This window comes from Amia ocellicauda, chromosome 23 (assembly GCF_036373705.1).
Source record: "Amia ocellicauda isolate fAmiCal2 chromosome 23, fAmiCal2.hap1, whole genome shotgun sequence".
Lineage (NCBI taxonomy): Eukaryota > Metazoa > Chordata > Actinopteri > Amiiformes > Amiidae > Amia > Amia ocellicauda.
In genome coordinates this window covers 9,343,135-9,364,815 of record NC_089872.1, presented here as the reverse complement: position 1 = coordinate 9,364,815, position 21,681 = coordinate 9,343,135, and the positions used below count along the sequence as shown (strand labels likewise).

At 40.9% G+C, this 21,681-nt stretch overlaps 1 protein-coding gene across 1 annotated transcript in view; it reads left to right on the top strand.

Moving 5' to 3' along the window:
* Positions 1–21,681, top strand: part of sdccag8 (SHH signaling and ciliogenesis regulator sdccag8) — a 56,868-nt gene that overhangs the window by 14,038 nt on the left and 21,149 nt on the right. Inside the window, exons 14-16 of the mRNA XM_066696911.1 lie at positions 17,714–17,841; positions 19,452–19,560; positions 21,441–21,572. Coding sequence (XP_066553008.1) covers positions 17,714–17,841; positions 19,452–19,560; positions 21,441–21,572 — 369 coding nt within the window. The remainder of the gene's footprint in view (positions 1–17,713; positions 17,842–19,451; positions 19,561–21,440; positions 21,573–21,681) is intronic.

Sequence of the window (21,681 nt, the reverse complement as noted above, 5' to 3'; positions counted from 1 at the left end):
TCAATAAGGGAAAAGTGACAGAAATAGCGAATCAGTGTAAAACCCTTGATGAATACTGCTGTTCAGTGTATTTTCTAACTACTGAAAGTAGTAAATACTAAGGACACCGGAACAGTACCTTAACATTTGGGTTAATTATAATAAAAAGACTCCCTTCTACAGTTCAGAGTTTGTGTCAAAATGTCAAATGGTATAATAATAATATAATAATAATGGCTCAATTGCAACGAACTCGCAGAGTTAGTACGAAGCTGCATACAAAATATGGGATCATCTCCAGTGCACTGCTTTCAGTTCTGTGCACTTGACTCAATAAACCTAATAAAAAACGCATCATAATTTAAACTATTGTTGCTTAAATGATCCCAGAAAATGCTTTTCCTCCGTGATATTTTCAGTATCAACTTTACATTACTCTTTTGGGGGGTTTTCTGTGCATTACACAAAACATTTCAAATGGCAAAACTTTGTCAACACTTGTTTTGTTTTACATTTCCATTATTGCATATATTATTGCAACACTTTGCTGGAAAGATCGTGGATAAAGACACAATTAAGCAGAATAATGCAGTGGTTTATCAGTGATAATCGTATATTTTCAAAATACATTGTTTAAATGTAATCTGGTCCAATGCCTGCTGACACGACAGTTGCAATCGAGGTGCTTTTTATTACAGTTTTGAACTTTTATATCCAACAACTTTTATGTAGGTAATAGGCAGTTTACAAATCAAATGTTTTAATTTACATAATGGGACATCTGAAGTGTGGTTTAGTATTGTAACACTTGAGAGGGTTTCCAAGGAGGAGACCCAACTCATCATTGCGGGTGCAACAACAAATCATTGTATTAATTATTACTGCAGCACAACAGGTCTCAGGGACTAAACACACTCGCACTGAGTCGTTCTTCCGCCTCCCTTCACATTTTCTCCCCTCTCTGTACACTCCTCCCCACCGTACCGCCTTTACCCCATTAACCCTTTGTCTGGTGCGGTGACACGCTACGGTATTCAAACACTGCCATTTTGAATCAACAAGAGAAAGAAAATCGAGTCACGTGAGGAACCTTCGAAGGTTTGTAAGAACCGTTTGTAAGGCCCTATTTAATTGGTTTGTTCCACAGTGAAATAATAATTCACCCATGGAGGGCAGATACGTCTGTCTTATTCAGACTTGTTCATCAGGCAAAAGTAAATGGTATAAAGTACATGGTATGTTTTACTTTATACACAAAATGACACTGCGGCATGTTTTTGCTTTGTTTGCCGTGTTGGTTGTGGAACTCACTCTGCTCTGTTACTCAGTGTTCAGTAACATTTAAATTAGATGTGGTCAATATGAATATGTTCCCAAACTGAACCATTATAGCTGTGTAAAGACCATGGCCACAGCTTTTTCTGCCCATTCCTAATGAGACAAAAGACCGCATACAGAATCAAGACAGGGCTCCAAGAAGATTTTTGCAATCTAGATTTCTCTTGAGTGTTTGTAATTGAAGCGATATTGATGTCTGCTACAAACGTTGCTGCTGTTCAGAAGATTGCTTGTGGGCTGGACGTTGTTAGATGTAGATTTCAGTGCACGTTATAGTTTTGGTTTATTCTGAATGACTGAGAAGTTTGTTTATGTGTCGGGCAAAGATCATAGCTGTTTTATTTGCAATCAGAAAGTTTATATATGGTTCCTGCACTGCTGTTGTCTTTTTTTTTTTTTTTTCTACATCCAAGAAAAGCAGCAATACACTAAAATGAGGCCCCTCTCCTGACTTAATTTCTCTTGATGGAGCACAGATTTAGTTTTTCAAGCAGTGCTACCCAACCTGCTATCATATGCCAAGTAAATGAACTGTTTATTAATGTTTTGCCCAAAGGATTCAAAGTATAATTTGACCAGATAGTTTGACATTCACAGTGAGCAGTAAAAAAAAAAATATATATATATATATATATATATATATACTTATTGTTTAATAATATTATCAAGGTGCTTATCTAATTAGTTTTTTACATTTATAACAAGGACATTGCCAAGGTCATAAGGCCACAATCAGGGATACATGCAAGGACCGGATGCTAAAACAAAGCAATTCTGTGGTTGGGCCACAGATGTGTGGAAACAGACTATGCACACACATGTGGTTTAGCTAATGTATTTAGCACACTACAGGGATGTCTGCTTGAGCACCAGATGTTGGCATGAATGAGAAAAGAGTGGCCTTATTTAAACATGCTCTGGAGCGATTTAAATAACCTTCCAGATGAGCTGGTACCGGCGTTTCATGAGACCTGCGGAAACCAGGTCTAAATGGATGCAGTCACAAAATAAACAGTGTTTTACTGCTGAGACAGTGAGCAGAGCAAAAAAGGATATATAGTATAGTGGAAATGGTTTAATAATAGTTTGAGGTTCTTTTTTTCATGAGTATGTTAATGCTCAATCTCCTGTAGTGGGCTGAGTGACATAACCATGATTACATTGTGTTTGTTATTGTGTTTATAAGTGGTACACATGTAGGTTAACAATAATATCCCATCTCACTGGCTTTGTAGATTCAATGCCACAGTTCGAGAGATTATCATTGAATGCCTGATCGTGTAACATACTGCTTTACATGGACTGTGTTTTCACTGTCGATTATACATGTATGTAACAAGGCGAAGTGCTTCACTGATGTAATGTTATTGTGTGTGAAGGCACCTGTGAATGCCTTCACTAAATAGGGCTCTAAACTGTGTTCCTGTCAAACAGTGCAGTTTCTCAGCCACTGGCCAAGGAAAGGAGCTGCGATTCTTGGGTGTCTAGGAACTTGCGTACGCTAGGAACCATAGTGTCGGTTGCAATAAAACCCTGCGATGCTGGCTCTCACAGGAACAGGAAATGGCTTCTCTTTCGAAGGTTTATTTTAGAAAAACCTTGTCAAAACAACAGAAGACTCCACAGCAGGGATGTTCTCACTGCCAGCACTTTCCTCTGCACATTAGATCACAAGGCTGCCTTGCAGTAGCCCACTGAGAAACCGTGTCTCTCTCGCAGTGTGGGCCTGGTGGGAGGCTACCGACAGTTCTTGAGATTTTTGACTCAGCAAGCGAGCGCAGGTGCTGGGGAAAGTAAGCTCGGTATCTCAGTCAGCGACGGTCCGCCTAGAACTCCCTCCAGACTGGACCCCTTCAGCATCTGCCCGAGTCCACAGCTGCAGAAAAGGCAGAAGGCTTACAGGGCATAATGTCTGCCAGGTGGATGGTACAACATCTTGCCTACTCTCCTATCCTCATTAATGATTCCATCTTTGGAAAACAGAAAGACGCAAGGTTTTATCTCACGGGGGTTTCTAAAAGGAGTCTTTATTTATTTTTAATCTAGTTGGAGATGTCCGTTATTGGTTTATTAATTTTCTCTCATATTGTTTTTACATTTTACAAAATTCTCCCCAACCTCAGGTTCTCCATTTTGGCATTTTTGCTTGCTTGGAACAAATATCCCTCTCTTACTCAGGGCTGGACTAAGATATCTTCACAGACTACAGCTCCCAGAATTCAAAGAGGCGATTTCCCACATACATCCCATTGTGTGTCGCACAACTATACAAGTCCATGAGAAGAGAAGAGCACTAATCGAGTCATTTACACTTAGTTTACAGTTTATTACTCTTCACTCTCTCTTCACCTACGAGATTGTAATTCAGTCTTATGGTGCAGGCCATGCAGTTAAAAGTCAATGAGCAGCTAAATTAGTGGCAGTTTATGTTTGTTTGACTTTAGAAAGCGTCTCGCCAGTGGAGCACAGATGTCACAAATGTGTCCTCATGTCTGCCCTCGGGCTCTCCCTCAACATCAAGGTGGACAAACATCTTTTTCACACAGATGCTGTAAGTCCTTGGACGCGAGTCATAAGCTTTAATAACCTAATGGAAATGGATGCCCCCCCCTTCTTGCCCACAGGCACAACATCGATGTGGTCCTTCATATTTCCATGCTGGCTGGATGATCAGAGCTGCCTTTAAAATAACGGGGGACAAATTAAATGCGGCTGGCTTCGTCTGTTCTGGGTGCGTTCCTGTCTCTTACCCCGTCCAGAGCAGGAGCTTGTCGGTTTCCTGCGTTGGATTATCAGCCAGCTGTGCATTGGGCAACAGAGGATCTGTAATAATCTTTCCACTCTGTTCACATCCTCCTGGTGGCTTTGAGCGGGGGCTTGTTTTTTGTTTGTTTGTTTGTTTGTTTGTGCTTTTTTTTCTCTCTTTCCTCTCCCCGTCTCTAATAGCACCCACTGGCAGTGTTCTCCAATAGGCAGGATAAAACAAAAAACAATCAAAACCAATCAACATCTTTTCAATAGGTTCTTCTTTTTCCCATCTCTTTAAAAAAAAAAAAAAAAAAAAAAAGAGAAACCTTGTGAGAAACTTTGGTGCTTTGCGTTAAAAAAAAAAAATTGCGTTGGTAAAAGGTTGTTTTTTTTATGTATGCCATCCCCCTGAATTTTAAATCCCTCTCAGTGTGCAGTTTAAACATCATAGTCAAGGACAACAAATGTTCACATTTTACTGCAAATGAAAAGACTCTACAAATCGGACTCATAAAAATATGCCTCTTTATTGAATGTTATAAAAACCGAAATTGGCAAGTGTTTATCAAACACTCACAAGACCACATCAAGTGAAATGTAAACCGAAAGAAATATGATTCAAAAGCTTCCATCCTCGATTCTCAACCCTCACTCCCTGCGATAGGTTGACAGATTGATACACACATATAGATATGTGCTGTATTTTTCAGAGTCTGCATTGGGTTACATATTGAAGAATGAGATGTTAAGGAATTTGTGTTTTTTTTCCTCATTTGGAAAACTTGGGGTTAACTAATGAATTGGGACCAAAGTATTTCAATCACATAGTTGTGAAGAGTTCTAATGTATGTTAAGAAGTAACATAACATAATATGCTTCTTCTTTTATAATTTGGTACCATTTGGGAGTTGGCTTTTTATCTTTAATAGGGTGCTTCATTGAACATGGTTTTATTAATATGGGCCTTGGTGTCACTTCTGCTTCTCTTTCTGGAAGTTTGCTCAGACAAAGGCCTCTAAATACTTTACTTCCATCTTCGGACAATCATTAGAGCAATGTTGTGGAAGGCTTTTGTAGGCAGTATGAGAAGAAGTTTTAAGCTTGAGAGACCCATCATTTTAAAGGTGTTGGGAGGTAGAAGGGGAATTGAGAGTCCCTCCTCTAGTTAAAAATGAGCAGTTCTCAGAGTTTCCCTGATGCCGAACCTTTTCTCAGATCTTTGGGATTAAGTGTGAGGACCTGCTAATTAAATAAGTTGTGATGGTAGTACTCCAGTCGATTCAGCCTTCTCTGCCGGTTTGAAAACAGGATAATAGCCGTCCGTACTGCTAGCAACTTCTCTTGGGCTGCTCTTCTCTAAGCTCACATCTGTCTCTTTGCCTTCCGCTCGACAGTTCAGGATGCCTTACAGCATAGTCACGCTCTCTTGCCTCTGCCCGGATTCGTTGTTACGCTGCATCTTCCAGTTTTCCTCCGTTTGCCAACACATCCTGAAGATTTGTGTGGATGAGTCTCAAGGGAGCTTGAGGGAATTCACTGCTTTAGAGAACTGTTTTTCATCTATAGGTTGAGGGAACTAATGTATTATATAATGCGTTAACAATTTACAATAGATCAAATTCATGTTTTGTGTGACTACCACTCCTATCTTACTAATAATACTATCTACATTGCTTCATATTGTGACTCTACGCTGGGTGTCGAGACATGGGTAGTTGGGGATGTTTTAAATGAATTTAATTTTAAATAAATCAATAATATCTTTTACGATTTTCTTGGATGCGTTGTGGTGCCCAAAACAACCTTTTAATTTCTCTTTTCTATTTTTATACAGAACTCCACATATGTTTTCGAAGGCAGTGAAGCTGTACTAATGTGTCATACATGGCTGTAATTGCTTGTAATTAACTTAAACCCTTTTGAGAGATTAATGACACCACAAATGCACATCAGTGGTGACTCATTTCTTGTTTGCGAAGGATTGTCTCAAAAGTACAGGGAGTAGTTTCCAAAAAATCAGACCCGTGTGTGTGTGTGAGTCCCATTTGCATCTGGTCCAGCATGGGCTTGTTAGTGACATCAGTGTCTGAGCAAACTGTACGGGAGGATGGTGACCAAACCTACACAACAAGAGCTTCCACTTCCTGAAGGTCATGGCAGCAGATGTTGCAATTGCTCCTGAAGTCCGCAGTGCCATTGTGTTTGACAGGAATGACCAGGAAAGCAAGCAGCTCCTGGATTTCAACCACCATACACGTGGGAAGCAGAGTGACTCACTTGGTGTAAGCATGGTGCTCATTACAGAGAGTCTAGAGTTCAAGTTCCATCTGTACCCATGAGCTCTGGCCAGCCTGGTGATTCATAGCCCGTTCCCCATACATAGATGAGACCTTTAGCCAGCAGTGGTATAACTGGTTTATAAATGCAACTAATATAAGATGATCCATACTTCTACATGTTTGTAATCTATATTTCAAATAAGTATAGCAAACAAAAGAGAAAATAATCACTGTATTATCAACACTTTCAGCCCCTAAAATATGTGTAAAATGGTAACACATTTCATAACCCTTTTTCCGGTGTAAAGCTCTCGCAGGTAAGGCTTGTAGTAATGTGAAGAGGCACTACACCTACAGCAGCAGAGCCAAGCGGTAATCTTTCTCAGCTGTTCATGTACAATCCCTCCCTGCTGTCAGCTCTGCAGTCAGGAAACCAGAAAAAAAGCGGACAAGGAAACAAGTAAACAAAAACAAATTCAAATTCAAAGTTGGTTAAAAAACTAAATATAATAATTTCAGGTCATTCTCGATGAAAGATAATATGCAATGTTTTGTTTTTCTTCAATTCATATATATATATATATATATATATATATATATATATATATATATATATACACATATATATATATATATATTAAAAGAAAAGGGTGGGAATTTGAAAATTAATAAAATAGTGAACAGATGCAGTAATATGCCAGAGGGAGATTAATGTGGAGAGTAAAATCTGTGAGCAACAAAACTGCAGCAAACCGAGTCAGTGGGTGGTGGTTGTACAATCAGAATTGGGATAAAAGAGAAATTACAGACAACCCTGCTCTTGTCAAAGTAGTAGTAATGAAATCCTGGCTCTGCCAGCGGAGAGAACCTGTGTTAGCACTTTGGGGTAAGCATGGTTGCCGGGTGCCAGGTAGGAGGGCAGGCTCAGATTGCTGGGCAGCAGCCATCTTGTTTGGAACAGATGGCACCAAAAGCTGGCAGGGGAGGGGCTGCTTAGCAGAACTAATCAGACAGTAACGGATAGGGCAGCTGGGAAGGCTGACCGCCAAGCGGGAGTGTGCTGGGTAACTGTGGAGTGCCATGATGTTGACAGTGGTGCGCCCATTGGCCTGAGATAAAACCTTGCAATGTCTTCTCGCCTCTCTGTCAGAGCCCTGAAACTTCATCTGTAATTTCACGCGTGTTGACAACGCAGTCGGAAGACATGGGGCTGTCCGGAGGGTTTTTTGTCAACTGCCCTCGTTCCTTAAAGTGAAAATTTCATTTAATTTCACTAAATGTTTGTACTGGTCTTTCTAGTGTCTGTTTCTTCATGAAAAAGATTGATGTTAAAATGTTCCTTCTCGGTTATGTAATCGGTAACTTGATTATTGCCCTAAAGCATGAGACAAAACTCTTATTTAAATTCTTCTATGATTGTTGTGGTTTATGGTAGACAAATATCCAAGATCTCTGTTCTGCAATGAAGGGGTATACTACAATAGACCCTTCTGCTGCTAGTTTTGTTTTACCTTAAAATCCACTAAGGGAAATTCTCAGCACTGATCTGTACAGAACTGCTTTGTGAGAGAATGAGGTTCATTGTTGAGCCATCTTTGAGAAACTGACCACAATTCTTCCATTTCATTTGTGAAATATGTCCTATTCTCTACAGAATCCACCACTTAAAAAATATTGTTGTCCACTTGTTAACTGACAGTTCCACCTGCTTTCATCCCAAAATTAATGTGTGGCAAAAGAAATTGAGCTCTGATGCAACTGTAAAGAGCTGGGTAATAACCTACTGAATGCTGAAACTGTCCACAACTTGCAGTAATTGGGGCCAGAATATGATTAAATATGAATTTTTTTTTGTTTAATATTGGCCATTTTAACAAAAATAATTCACATCGTAACAACTCTCCAAGGTGTTTTATTTGCATGCTTCCAGAAAATAAGTACCTCTGTGCTGGGATGTTTTTACAATTATCAATATATTATGTGTGTGGGGAGGGTGGGAAATCCAGGCACAGTTTTATGTGGCTTTCCTGTGGCTATTTGTTTGTTACATTTGTCAGTAATTTATATTCAAAGATAGAGGTTCCTGCTGTGCACCTTTCTATTATAAAATATCAGACTCCATAAGCACTGATTCCCAATGAATTCCCACCAAATCAATAATGTAATCTTCTAGTAATGATCATCAGTGTGATTTGGGCAGTGGTATGGAATGACAACTGCAGCTACATAGAAGTTTCCAGCTTTTGTGGTCAGGAAACAAAATCTTCAACATTTACATCTGTGTTGTTAAACAATGTAGTATACCATCCACACAGCACTGGTGGACCTTTTTTGCATCTGGACTACAGTGTTGACAATCACTTGTTTCTGTAGGGACATTATAGTGTGAGGAACCTGGTGTTTTTGCATAATGCATCTACCAAGGCATCTGACTTTAGGCAATTCAAAGTACTTTATCTTGTAATATCGATATTGGCATGTTGGAGAAGCTTTGACATAAACCAAATGCATGATGTGTACTTTTTACGTTTAAATATGGTAATGTAAAGCACCTGCTATTTATCTTAGTTTTCCTTTAATGTGATTAAAGCAAACAGGCCTGCCAAAACACTAAAGAGGTCATGTGACTGATTGTAGGTGATTTTTGTTTGTTTGTACAGTTTTTAGTTCTGTTGTTCACTCCGGTTTCTATCCCAATCGTGCCAAATGACGTTTCCTTCTACCATCCACAAGCTTCATCTGTGTTCCCACCTGATCCTGTTAAATATTTATACATTTGATCCTGCCCCATGAGATTTCTGTACACACCATAGGAGTCCCATCTAGTTGTGAGTCTTTAATACTGAGCATTTAATACCATGCTATGTATGTTCCCATCACACTTGCGTAAAAGCAGAAGCTCCTTTTCAAAGAATTTACATGTATTTACACAAGAAATCTGTTGCCTACAATATAGAGCTGTGTTGAGTATGTCTTTTCAATGACCGTATATGACAGGGTTTGCTGCTCGCAGTCAGTGCGATGCAGTTCTTGGTAGTATACTCCGGGGAGCGCTTGTGAAAGATAGTTATAAAGGACAGAATGTTGCTTGTCCTCAGGCAGAATGTAAGCAAATCTGTCGGGTACAACTGTTTTCACCACAGCCAGCACTGCCCAGAGAGTGTGTGTGCCCTACTTACCGTTTCTGGAAGCTGGGTTACACTTCCCACAGTGCGCCTGCTCTCTGTGGATGAACAGGCAAGGGCCATCTTCCCTTCTAACCCATCTGCCCTTTTTTTGAACTTTCGGAGTCTACTCCACTCCAGGCCATATAGTCCTGTTTAAAGATATTATCGGAATGCATTTTCGTTTGTCGTTAGATGTGCATAAACCCGTCTGTTTTAGACACCGGTTCAGTTACAACACAAGATGAGATTTGAGCCTCTCACAGGAAACCCCTGAGCTCGTGGGCCAAAAAGGACTAGGTTAATCTCCCTAGCCTCATCTAACCTGGTTTAGCAGCTTACTAGCCCACACAGTGAGGCAAATCTACCCAATCCACTGCTCCGTCTGTGGCAAGTTATGTGCGAATACTGTTTGCCATATGCTATGGAAATATTGCCTTTCTATATACAGTCCCTTCAAACATATCATCGCACCCACCACAGAATAATTTTTTGTTTTTAATTGAGCATTGCATTTGTTTTTTAAAATCTTAATTCAGGCTCATTCATTGCTATATAAACAGTAATGTCTGTCACAAAAGCAATGTTTGTGGGGAGTAATAGCCATTTTCTATACTTTTTAGGCATAAGCAATTAGGAAATAACACTTACTACCCAGGAACAGGAATTGTGTTACATAGTGCAATCAGTTTGGGCAAGGTGATGTACTTTCTTCTCAACATGTCTGGCGTGTAGTGCATCCGTTTCTTTGGTTTGGTCACACAAAAGCTTTCATTTGTTTAGTCACATTATTTGATACTTTCCAAAAAAGAGCAAATCTGCAGTTTGAGTTATAGGGTGATACCGTCCGGCTGTCTAAACCCGGGCCTTTAACCGCATTGACACTGAGAACGACCCGTGTGGAGAGACGTGTTCCTGTATGATGCTGACCTGATTAAAGCGTTTGGATTGCTTTACTCTTTGCTGACGCCAACTGTTCGGATTCCTTCCAAAGATCGGACCCAGTGAACAGCTGATCGGCATTGCAGGTTTGATTAGGAGAGTATGTTTAAATTAGGGTATTGTGTTCATTAACGGAAGGTGAGCAGTAAAATGTAACTATGGGTAAATGAAATTAAATACATTTAATAGAATAGAAATACATGCAAAGTCTGTATGTATGCATATTCCAATTTCAGCCATTCTTCTGTACTAGTCTGTATTATATTTGTATATCCTACACATTTATAGATGTTTGTGTGTCTATATATTTATATATGCATACGTACACTGTATTATTTTTCTCTCTACTACAAACGATAATAGAATTGTACTAGGTATCCTTCTTGGTGCCAGTGAAGTGGAGGCTAGGACAAGGGGGGTTACAATATCAAAGCGCTTAAAACCAGTCAAATTACAAAGCGCTAGAAAGAGGAGAACTGTGATCAAGACTTGAAGAGACAAAAGCATGGGCGAGTGTTTCAGAAACCGAGAAGAAGTGAGTAGTGTCAATATCTGAAAATGCATCTGTTCGGGTTTTTTTGTTTGTTTGTTTGTTTGTTTATGCCTTCACATGCTCCACTGTTCTTTGTATCGCCGCATCAAAAGATGGCGCTGCACCCAGCGGCCGCCGCTTTCATCCTCTGGGACCCGGAGCTCCTCTCATTCGCGCTCGGCGACGGAGCGAGGCAGAGCAGCACTCTCCCTATTCTCCTTTCAGTAACATTATTATACATAACAGATGGCTTAAGGAGTTTAATATAAAAAGAATCCTCAATAAACAGCGACAGAAAAAATAAATAAAATGAAGGCTTATATTTTGGTCATTATGACCTTCGAACCTGTGGTCTACAGCCTTTTGGGAAGCCCTGTTTGTGTTGATCCTGTGCATTTGACCTCTCCTGGGTCCTGGTGAAGGCCTCTCCAGGATTTCTGTATTTCTGTGAGCTGCTATTCAACTAGTGCCCAACCTTGGGGTCTAGTCTTTCTCTGTGTGGTTTCCTCTCAACATCAGGGTGAAATTCCCCTACAGAGCAGTGAGGTTTAGAGGAAACCCTGTGATCTGAGGGTTGACTTATATAGACAATCCACTAGGGCTTTTTTCAAATTAAAAATGTAAAAATGGACAAAGAAAAGCACTTTATTATTATTTTGAATAGTATTTTTTTGTAGTAATTGTTAGATATCTCAAAAACCATATAGTACCTTACATGTCATCTCAAACTATTGAACAGAAACCCAACCTGAAAACGATAAATAAACAATCCCATATCCTAGAATTGCAGCGCTTTAAGCATGGATGGAAATATTAAATAAATAAAGGCTGCTTCTCCTGTTCAGCCAGAGACCTGAATTTCACTGAGATTCTGCTGACTTACTGAAGCTACCGATGGCTGCAGATGTCGGTTTAAACTACTCTTCCACGGCAACCAACCCGAGCTGCTGCCCCCCTGGAGCAAGTTGGAATAGTTGAAGAAAGAAGGAGAGAGGGAGAAAAAAAAAGTTAACTGAGTGCGAGAGTCTTATGCGAGAGAATGTGTGTGCTTGGGATTGGGGGGGGGGGGCTTGTAAATTGGTGGTGGCAGATCATTTGCCGATGACCTTGAGGGGGCTTGCGTTTCTTGAAGAAGAAAAGCAGAAGCTGGCGGTAAACAAAGTTCACTTCTGACAGATGGATTGAATGACAGAAAGGTTGCTGGTGCCAGAATAGCCCTGGCAGAGGAGGCAATGTTCAGCGCGGTCCAACAGGAGAGGAGGTGTGAACAGGTGCGGGGCTGCTGAAGGAAGGGGGACCAGATGGAGGGAGCCAGAGCCAGTTTAGTTAAAGGAAAAAGGGTGGGAGGGAGCTGGGGGGGGCGAGTAAGGAAGGGGGGGGACAGGGACAGGAGAAAAAACAACCCTGGAAAGCAATAGGCCCCACAGATAAATACACACATGACGGAGGGTAAATAATGCACAAAGCACAGGCGCGCGGTGGGGAGGCGATTGCGCCGAACAAAAAAAACAAACCGTAAAAGGCTTTTTTTGGAGGGGGGGGGGAGATGGGAGGAGGGTGACGGTGGGGATAGGATGAAAGAGTGAGTGTAGTCTGGATGCGTTCGGGGTTTAAACACAGGTAGCAGCTAGTTAGGGGCTGTTTGTTCTGATTTTTTGGGTGGGGGGGAATAGACTAATTTTTTTTTTTAGTTTTAAATTGTTTTTCCTGCACCCAGTTTTTATGTGCAAAGCAATTTTGTGTGTATACATTTTGTCATTGCCTGGGAGATTTGTGAATGACTCACTGTATTGTTTTCGGTTTGAATTATGGATCAGATATTGAGGTGTGAAATCAAATCTGATAAATGATTAAGATAAATGCCTTTGTGAAAATATTACCCATTTGCTAATATTGCCATTTCAAATATCATAGTAGTGTTTAGAGGTAGGGAGAAATATTGCTGTAGTAATTGAACGCATTCAATCGTTTGAAACGCTTTCCTTGGCTATAAATAACTAGATATTTCTCCTCGATTTCATTTATTTTCCGTACGTGACAAAGTCCAATCATCACTCGCTTTCACATGTTCTTCATTGATTCAGTATGGTAATGTATTAAATACGACATTACAGTTTCCTTTGGGAACAGCTAGGAGAGTAAGTTATACTCTCCTTCGTGTCATTATTTTAGTTTCATATCTGACAAAGACATAGTAGGGTCTGAACACCTAGCTGATCGACAACACAGTTATGAAATCATATATATATTGATTTTCTCAAGCACACAAAAAATATTCCTCTTTAACTATTCCCTGAGGATAACATACACTGGATAATTGGTGCACTTATTTTGCAGGGGTAAAAGTCTGTGGGCAGAGCTTGAAGCTTGCAAGCTTTCTAAAACTCGGAAGACTTAAAATTCTCAACTTTTCCGGTGGAGCTTGCAATAAATGTGTGAGGCTCCTCATATGTAATCAATCATTCTGCTGCAATGTCTGACTTCTGTTGCTCCTTCCCCTGATTTAAATGCAAAGATTTAATTGATGTATCACCATACAGTTATATTATAAGCCTTACTTATGACCTTCTATGACTTAATGTAATGTATATCCTATACAATTTCCATTCCTATAACCCCAGAATGACTACGGTTTTCCATTACTTTCTGACATGTGTCTGAAATAACTGGGAATCTTTGAACAGATAATAATTTCCTCCTTGTAAATGTGATTAATGTTAATTAGTAGTTTGCTGCAAATCTTGGTAGCATCCCAAATAAGCTGCTCTTACTGCTGTATCCCTAGGGTATGGAATAAGGTACCATCAAGTAATGTTGTCTATGGCAGTCCTTTGCTAGAAAATAATTGAATCCTGACAAGAATAAAGTAAACCCTCGCCAACCGCCTAATTAATGTATACATGGTTTTCCTTTTGTATAATAATTTGCCAACCAAGGCATATGGATTTGTGTATTCGCTTTTTTGCACAGAAACAAACCACGCATCCACGCCATCTTATGTATTCTTCTTCACTCCCATCTTGCCAGTATCTCCCCCTACCGGCATCGTCTCGCACTGTGTCTTCTGTGCTGCTCGAGTCAGCAGTGTGTGCATTTGGTGTTGTTGCTCAGTGTTAATTTAGCATAATTGTGACTTTGCAGGTATATTTGTGTTGAAATTATAGGTTGGTCCCTAAATGTGCGATAAGTAAATAAGACTTTTTATCTTGTAATTGTATTACTTGTTTACATGTTGAATTACCCAGTATTATATTATTGTTTTTCATTTGTGTTTAGTGAAGGAAAATGCAGCTTCAGGCTTTGATAAGTGACTGAGAAGATCCGAACCCCCAATTTCTCATGAGCTCCAGTAATTACCAACAGCGTTTTTTCGGAGGGATTACTGTATGTAATAGTTTTATAGATTGGTAGTAGGGGAAATATACTTTTATTTTATTTAGGAAGTGGGTTGATTTTAAATACAATGATACAGATCACACTGAATGTACTGAACCTGTTTAAGTAGTGGCTCTTCATTTTTTATTTCTTTGTGCACATACCGATACAGTTTTAAATGCATACGTTTTATGTTCGCCGCACCCGCTCTAAAGATGTTAGCTTGCATCCAGTGCAGGGCTGCGAACACCGAGCGAAGTCTCTCACAGCTGCTGGGAGCGGTGACCCATGCAGGGACTTCCATCACATTGAGATTCAGAGAAGGGCGTTCGCCACCTCAGGTGGCGCGATACAGAGGATGCCAGATGCAAGTGGACATGTTGAATCGCCAGGAGCCACATGAGCAACCTGAGAAACATGTCATGATGTTCGGGGCTTTTCACTGATGGAAGACCACTACATGCTTGTTAAGCTAAGTAAGCCGTAGTTTAGCAGTGTAAATAAAGCGGCGAGGCATTTCTCTCACCGGCACTTTCTCATTTCACTAGCGCAATAGGATTCCAGCAGCAAGTTGCAGATAATTAGTGCGTTAAAAAAAAAATGGTGTAATATCCGAACAGCAGCAAATAAGCCTGGTGTTGCTGTGTGTATATTACGAAACCAGGTGCCAAAATCCACTTTGCACTCATTTTGAGATCTCTAGCATTTGGTCATTTCTGGCTGTTGCTCATGGCACGCGGCAGGGTGCTGCAAAGCCGGTGGCTGAACAGGCTCTGGTATCCAAATACAATAGTCAACAGCTTGAATAGTGCCCATTTAGGCAACGCACAACGAGTATGGCTGTAGCACCCAGCGATGCAGGAGGTACAGTAGCTGTCGTGCAATATCACAGTCCCCCATAAGGGCTGCTGCCCCTCCAAGTCAGTCCTGTCTTCTCTGAGTGTTAGGGACTAATCCCAAGTAGCCTGGGCAGAGAGGACCAGGGAGAAGTGTTCGTTATGATCGAGAAACTTCTCCATTCCTTCACAGTTCACATTTGGCATCTTTCCTACAATTTCCCCCTATTTGCAGTCTGGTAGGGAGGAAAACCGCGCACGCACGTCCTCTGAAACACACATTATTAAGTCAATTGCTTTTGCTCATACCAAGAATCCAGATCATGGTCACCATCCCCTGGGTGACTCCACTCTACCCACCCTCACTGTGGCTTGGCCAGTTTTCGGCCACCCCCTCTTGGTGGACTAGTCATGTAACCTAGATTGGAACCAGCAGCATTGAGGTTATATTCTACGCAATGGTATCTGTTTTCTGTTTGGGAAACAAGACCAGGAAACTGCCACACCTAGAGCGAAACAAATGCTGCAATAATTTCAAGCTCTAGTCAGTTTTTGTGCAGGATCTCTTTCTGAATGCTCTGTTAGAAGTTCAGAGTTTGAAAACGTCTGTGATTTGGGCCACAGTCACAGAATGTCTTTTGATCTTTTTGCTTTTTCTCTCAGGCTTTTAATGAAGAAAGGACAATTCCTTTGTCCCCAGGGTCAAATGATCACTACGTTTATTTCTTCATTAAGGTTTTGCAGTGAAATGATAAGCTAAATGAAAACTAAAAACTAAAACAGTCCAAACTAAACTAAAGGTGTTTTTTTTATTAAATTAGACCCGATTCATAGCTAAATAAACTTCAGAGCAAATCGACATTCTTAGAGGTTTGTGAAGACTGCACAAAGACATAATAGGCCTCTGTGTCAATCACGCTGTAGGCCTGGTTTCAAACACAGCGTGAGCTCGAGCTCTCTCCCAGTCTCACAGGCACACAAAACACCCTCCTTTCACACACCAGACGACACCAGAGCTGGAGAAACGGTCAGTTTGGAAACACATTCGGAAAGAAGTTTTAAAAGTAAGTTAGTCAAGCGAGTTAACAGCATGAAGACTCAAACCTGTTATCGTAGAATAGCCACCTGTTAGACTGAAAATAGGACCGAAAACTCACTCTCTCATTTGTGTGGTAAACAGAATTTTTTTTTTGCGTTAGCAACTGGCTGTATGAAGCACATGTCGCACTTTGAATGATGTGGCTTGTGTCTCCTTTCTGAAGTTTTACCTCAGCAATGACCGTTAAAATGTACCTCAGTGACACGTGCAGACCAGAATGACAAATGTGATGCAAACAGCAACCATATGTGACATAAAAGCATGAGACATGGTCTTCATAAGTATGTAGAAGTTATTTGTAAGTGTCTTAAATTTAGAATATGATGCCTCTAAGTCGTATCGATCTGATCAGTTGAAATGTTTACTGTGTGTTAAAGGTTGAAGAGCTATACATCCATCCATCCAACTGATATGAATAACCACTTTATCCAGTACATGTCTGATACATCCTTTGATTGACATTGGGTTGTAGGTCCGCCATTTTCATCTGGTTTATATTCCCTGGTTTGGAAACAAGTTTTCCACTCATTGTAGCAACAAAAGTTGTCAAAACGCCGTTTAGCCATGCTTGTGCAATTTTAGGAAAGAGTCTTGCATCTGGACCTATAACCACTGACTTTGGCACTTTCTCTTTTACCACTGAACTGGTTCTCCAGATACTACCCATGCTGTTGGGTTTTACAGGCCACTCGGACTATCTTGTATCCTGCTTTTACACATATTCTACATGGTGCCACAGATCTGGCTAGTGTCCTGGTAGCACCTGTTCATTTGTACTTCACAATAAGCAGTCTTGCTGTACTTTGCAGAAATACCAAAAATGTCTGCCAGCTTTGTGTAATTCATGCCTTCTTGGAGTTATTGTCTGTGGCATAATGAAATGGGTAATTATTGGTCCGTGCCTATTTAGCAGTAGTTGAAAGTAGCTCACCTATCAAAGCTGATGTTTTCTGCAGTATTATGTGGTCAATCACTTATTTATTCATTTATTAATTTAAAAGCCCCCTTTAGTTATTTTTGGTGACTTTCCCTGGTGGCTTGATCTTTTAAAACGTATATATACATCTATATTATATATAAACATTGGAAAGCTTGTGCATGAAGACTATGTAGCACTTCTGCTTCAGCCATTTGTGCCCGTTTTGTCAAATTTTTCAATTTATTGCACACTTACAGCCAAGCCTCTCTGTGCCAGGGTCAGCTAAGGCTAACCATGTCACACCCTCGATTGTTTTTTGCAGCCTAGAACAATTACAAGGCCAGAGGACGAGCACCATTCACATTTGCTAATGTCCTGGTGGCGGGGGCTCTCGGCCACCCGCCTGAGCCAGGGTTCGAATCGGCTTGTTCCACCTGCCCTCGTCTCCGTCGCCCCCCCGTTGCAGCCTTGCTTTTGTTGTCGTTCTGTTGTCTCTTTCCAGGCTGGAGAAGGAGGCGGCTGACCGTTGCCGCAGCGACGACGCAAAAGCCTTGACCTTCCAGGCGCAGCAGCGTGAGTGCGAGCTGACACAGAAGATCCAGCAAATGGAGGCACAGCATGAGAGGAGCGGTAGGTGGCCGGCCGCGGCGTGGCTGCCAAGGCGGCGTGATTGGCCAGTCCGGGCCCACGCCTCACTGAGAAATGGCATCAGGAACACCTGTAACCTTTGGCTGGCCGAAGGGAGCAGATGCTCGGCGCACCGGAGATTCCGCATTACATATTAGTTAGCGTTTAAAAGAGAAAACGGGAAGCGTTGCCCACTGTCTGTTGATTTCAGAATGCTGCTCTCACATCTGTTGCACCATCTGGATTATGAGTTTATTTACCTGCGTTCGAGAAACTTGAAGCATGCTGATGCCAGAACAAAGTGAGAAAAACAAAGGGCTTCTTTTTGGCTGGGTTTTGTGGCACACATGTTGTCTAAAGAGAAATGGCATCAGAAGCTCAGCGGGAAACTCTCTCGGCTTATGGAATTAGTCCTTTAATACCACCGAGCACTTCCTTCTCTAAGCATATAATGGCCACTCTGACAGGCTAATGAGTTTTTTTTTTTTTTTTTTTTTTTAACTGCCTCGTTTTTAATCGTTGTTTAAGACAGGATTGCCTCTAGATGATATCTTTTTTTTCTGTTTGTTTTTACTCCCAGTTTGTTTGTCTTTATATCCTTTGTTTTTCCCCCCCCGTTCCCTCTGTTTTTTCACTGTGGCCTACGGATGCCTAGCCAAGTTCAAAGGGCTGTAACTAATTGAGATTCTTTCAGTAACTTTTTTTCCCAGCAACGTTAACTTTCCCTTTCTCTGCTTCTGCCACTAACATCGGCATGGCAATGAAGACATGAGCTATATAATTATTATTACAGGGCTCAGGGTTATTTTCTCGTGCTGCCTGCACCATTTTTCCGTTTTTTATTGCTTTACAGTGTTTAACTATTGCTCTATAGCCTAGGTACTGTCTTAGGTGTTTTTGATACTTGTGAAACTGGTAGTCTTTGTTTTTGAAGATGGGTTGAGACGGAAGGGTTTGATTCATATCATTTCAATGATGCTGCTGGTGACACAACTGACAGGGTTAATTGCAGGTAAAGCAGTATCTTACCAGATGGTCATCTTCCCGTCTTCCACTCTCTCCCCTGCATGTTGCCAGTGGTGGTGGAATATTTGAACTGGGCATTAGAAATTAAGGAGATGGTATATAACAGTAAATACGCAAATAAATAAATGCTAGTGTTTATATATGAAGATGCTCTGTGTAGAGTTTGCAGATGTTTTAAGTCAGTCTGATTTAATATAAGCAATTGCTACACAACTACAACCTTACTCATCACCAACACTTAATCACACACACACACACACACACAGTAGCCAGATTAATTTTATAATGTGGGAGGGATCTTTGAGTAGAGGAGCAAATAGGAAGCCCCCAGATTTCAACACCTCTTCCATTTTGATGTCTTTTTGTCTAAAAATATGAGTGGCAAACCTTGGTTGAATCAGTCTTTACATAGTTTATTTAGGTCATAGGTCTCAAGGCAACTATATATACATATTACAGTGAGTTCCGTTTATGCTCATGTTCCAGTGAATCAAACTCGTATTAAAATCTCCTTGTAAAGGCGCTATATGGACATTGCATTTGAACTTTGTTGATCTCTGTCTTCTCTCTGTTAATTGTTCTTCCAGTGAGTGAACTCGATGCCCTCCTAAGCTCCCAGAACTCTCTCCTCTGTAAACTGAAGGAGGAATGCTGTAACTTGGGCACCAAGCTGGAGCAGGTGACAGACAAGAGCAGGTATGAAAGAAAGAATTCCGGCTCATTCACTGGGACAGGAATGCTTCTCTCTGTGACAGATGTCCATCAAACAAAGGGAAATGGCAAGAGAGCTGGATTGCAGTCCTATTTAGCAACACAATCTTCTCAAATGTGATCGTATGTCTTCAGCGATGATTATAGAAGGTCATACATAAAATACAAAATGTCCTAGGAAATGATTTTGGGGAATCAATGTTTTATTTCACTGTAATTATTCTTTCATGGGGTGTGCAGTGTACAAAATATATGAATAAATTATATATATATATATATGGTATATAAACTTTCAAGAGGCGAAAGACCACATCCTCTCTCTTGTGTATTTGTGTTAAAACAACAGATACAGTTTCAAAGCACAGGCATCACTACAGACAATGGAGCTGCTAAAAAGATTTAAAAAACTTAATGTCTGGGTCTCACAAAGAAGAAAGTATTTGACTAAAGATAACTGTTTAAAGAAAAGAGACGCACATTTAAAAATAAAATGCTGTTTACAGAGGAAAAAAAAGCCGAATAGCATTTTCTTGTCTCCAGAAAGCATTTGGAATTAAAAATGTATCATTCTTTTCCAGCTGTCCACTTAATTTTACAACATATCTCACAATGCAGCACAATCCCATAAGGCAGAGCTTGTCGCCCCCCTCCCCAACCTAACAAATGTGTGTAGCGTGTGTGTGACTCCATTGGATTGTAGACCTCAGGCCTTTGTAGTTCTCAGCTGTAAAACTGTGTAAACCAAAGATGTCACATCAAGGCTTTCAATCTGTCATAGCACACGCAGCTCATCTGTCAGAGAAAGTGTGGGCCACTGTTTCAAACCACCCCATATGATATACTAGCCCAGGTGCCACTCTCCTCTCCTGCTTTAAAAGTGGCATTGCATATTTACGACTGAAATGCCTCCTCGCTCCCCCTGCACGAGTCACGTGATGGAGATATTAGAGATAAATAGAGGAATTTTTCTAAAATGATTTATTTCTTTATTTATTTTGATCTCCCGGCTCTTTTCTCCCTGATGCATCTTGCCTAATGCCCCAGCAAAATTGTGTCGCCCAGCAGGCAAATGTAAGCACTGTTTACGTGCGCCCGGCTACACTGAGCAGCAGAAACTAAATGGACATGCTTGTTCTCGAGTAGCGTAACACGGAAAGCCACACAAAGTTCTCCGGGGCTCAAAATAACTGATAAACTACTAGATGACGCTGGTGCATTTTTGGTACGGTTGAGGAATAATGCAGAAGCCAGGGGCTGCAGAACGGAGAGCTAAACTCGAGTGCAGCTGGAAAGAGGCAGTAGCATTTTATATTATTATTTCTGTGTTTATTTATTTATAATCTTCCAGGGGAACACCCTGAAATTGTACAACTATGTATGTTTACAAGGTAGCTGCACTACTGTTACCTCCTATTAGTGATTAGAATATATTGTGTGTGGTTTAATAAAATGTCTAAATACAGCCTTCTGCAAAATACTTTGAAAGGATGCAAAACTTGTACTTTCTGCATTCATTGCTGCAGTGTTTACTCATTGGGGAACCAATTAACTGTCAAATGACTGTGTCTATGTGTGGGTGTAATCGAAGACAATGCTGCCTTTCTCAGGTAGACTTACTCAGGAATGAGACCAAACGCATGCAAAAGTGGACTTTGTTAGTTTCCTTCAGTGCTGAATCTAATTACTGCCGTTAATGACATGTATATTCTGGTACCTTTGCTGGAAAAAAAACTTACAATTAAATACCTCTCACTGTTTCTGTACATACCCTCAATGCTGTTGTCACAATGCAGACACATGTAGACCTTATGCAGAGGCCATCCTGCCATCACCCTGGATGTTGATGTGTGATGTGTACTGTGCAGGAGTGAGGCGGAGCAGCTGTCTCTGGAAAACGAGCACCTCCGGGAGTCTCTGGAGAAGATGCAGAGCCGCTGCACTGAAATGGAGGAGCAGTGTGTACAGCATGGGCGAATGCACCAAAGGATGAAAAACAGGTACACTGCCACTCCATCAACGCGCGCGCATGTGCGCGCACACGCACACACGCACACACACTCACACACACACACACACACACACACAGTGACACTGCCCTCTCCTTCT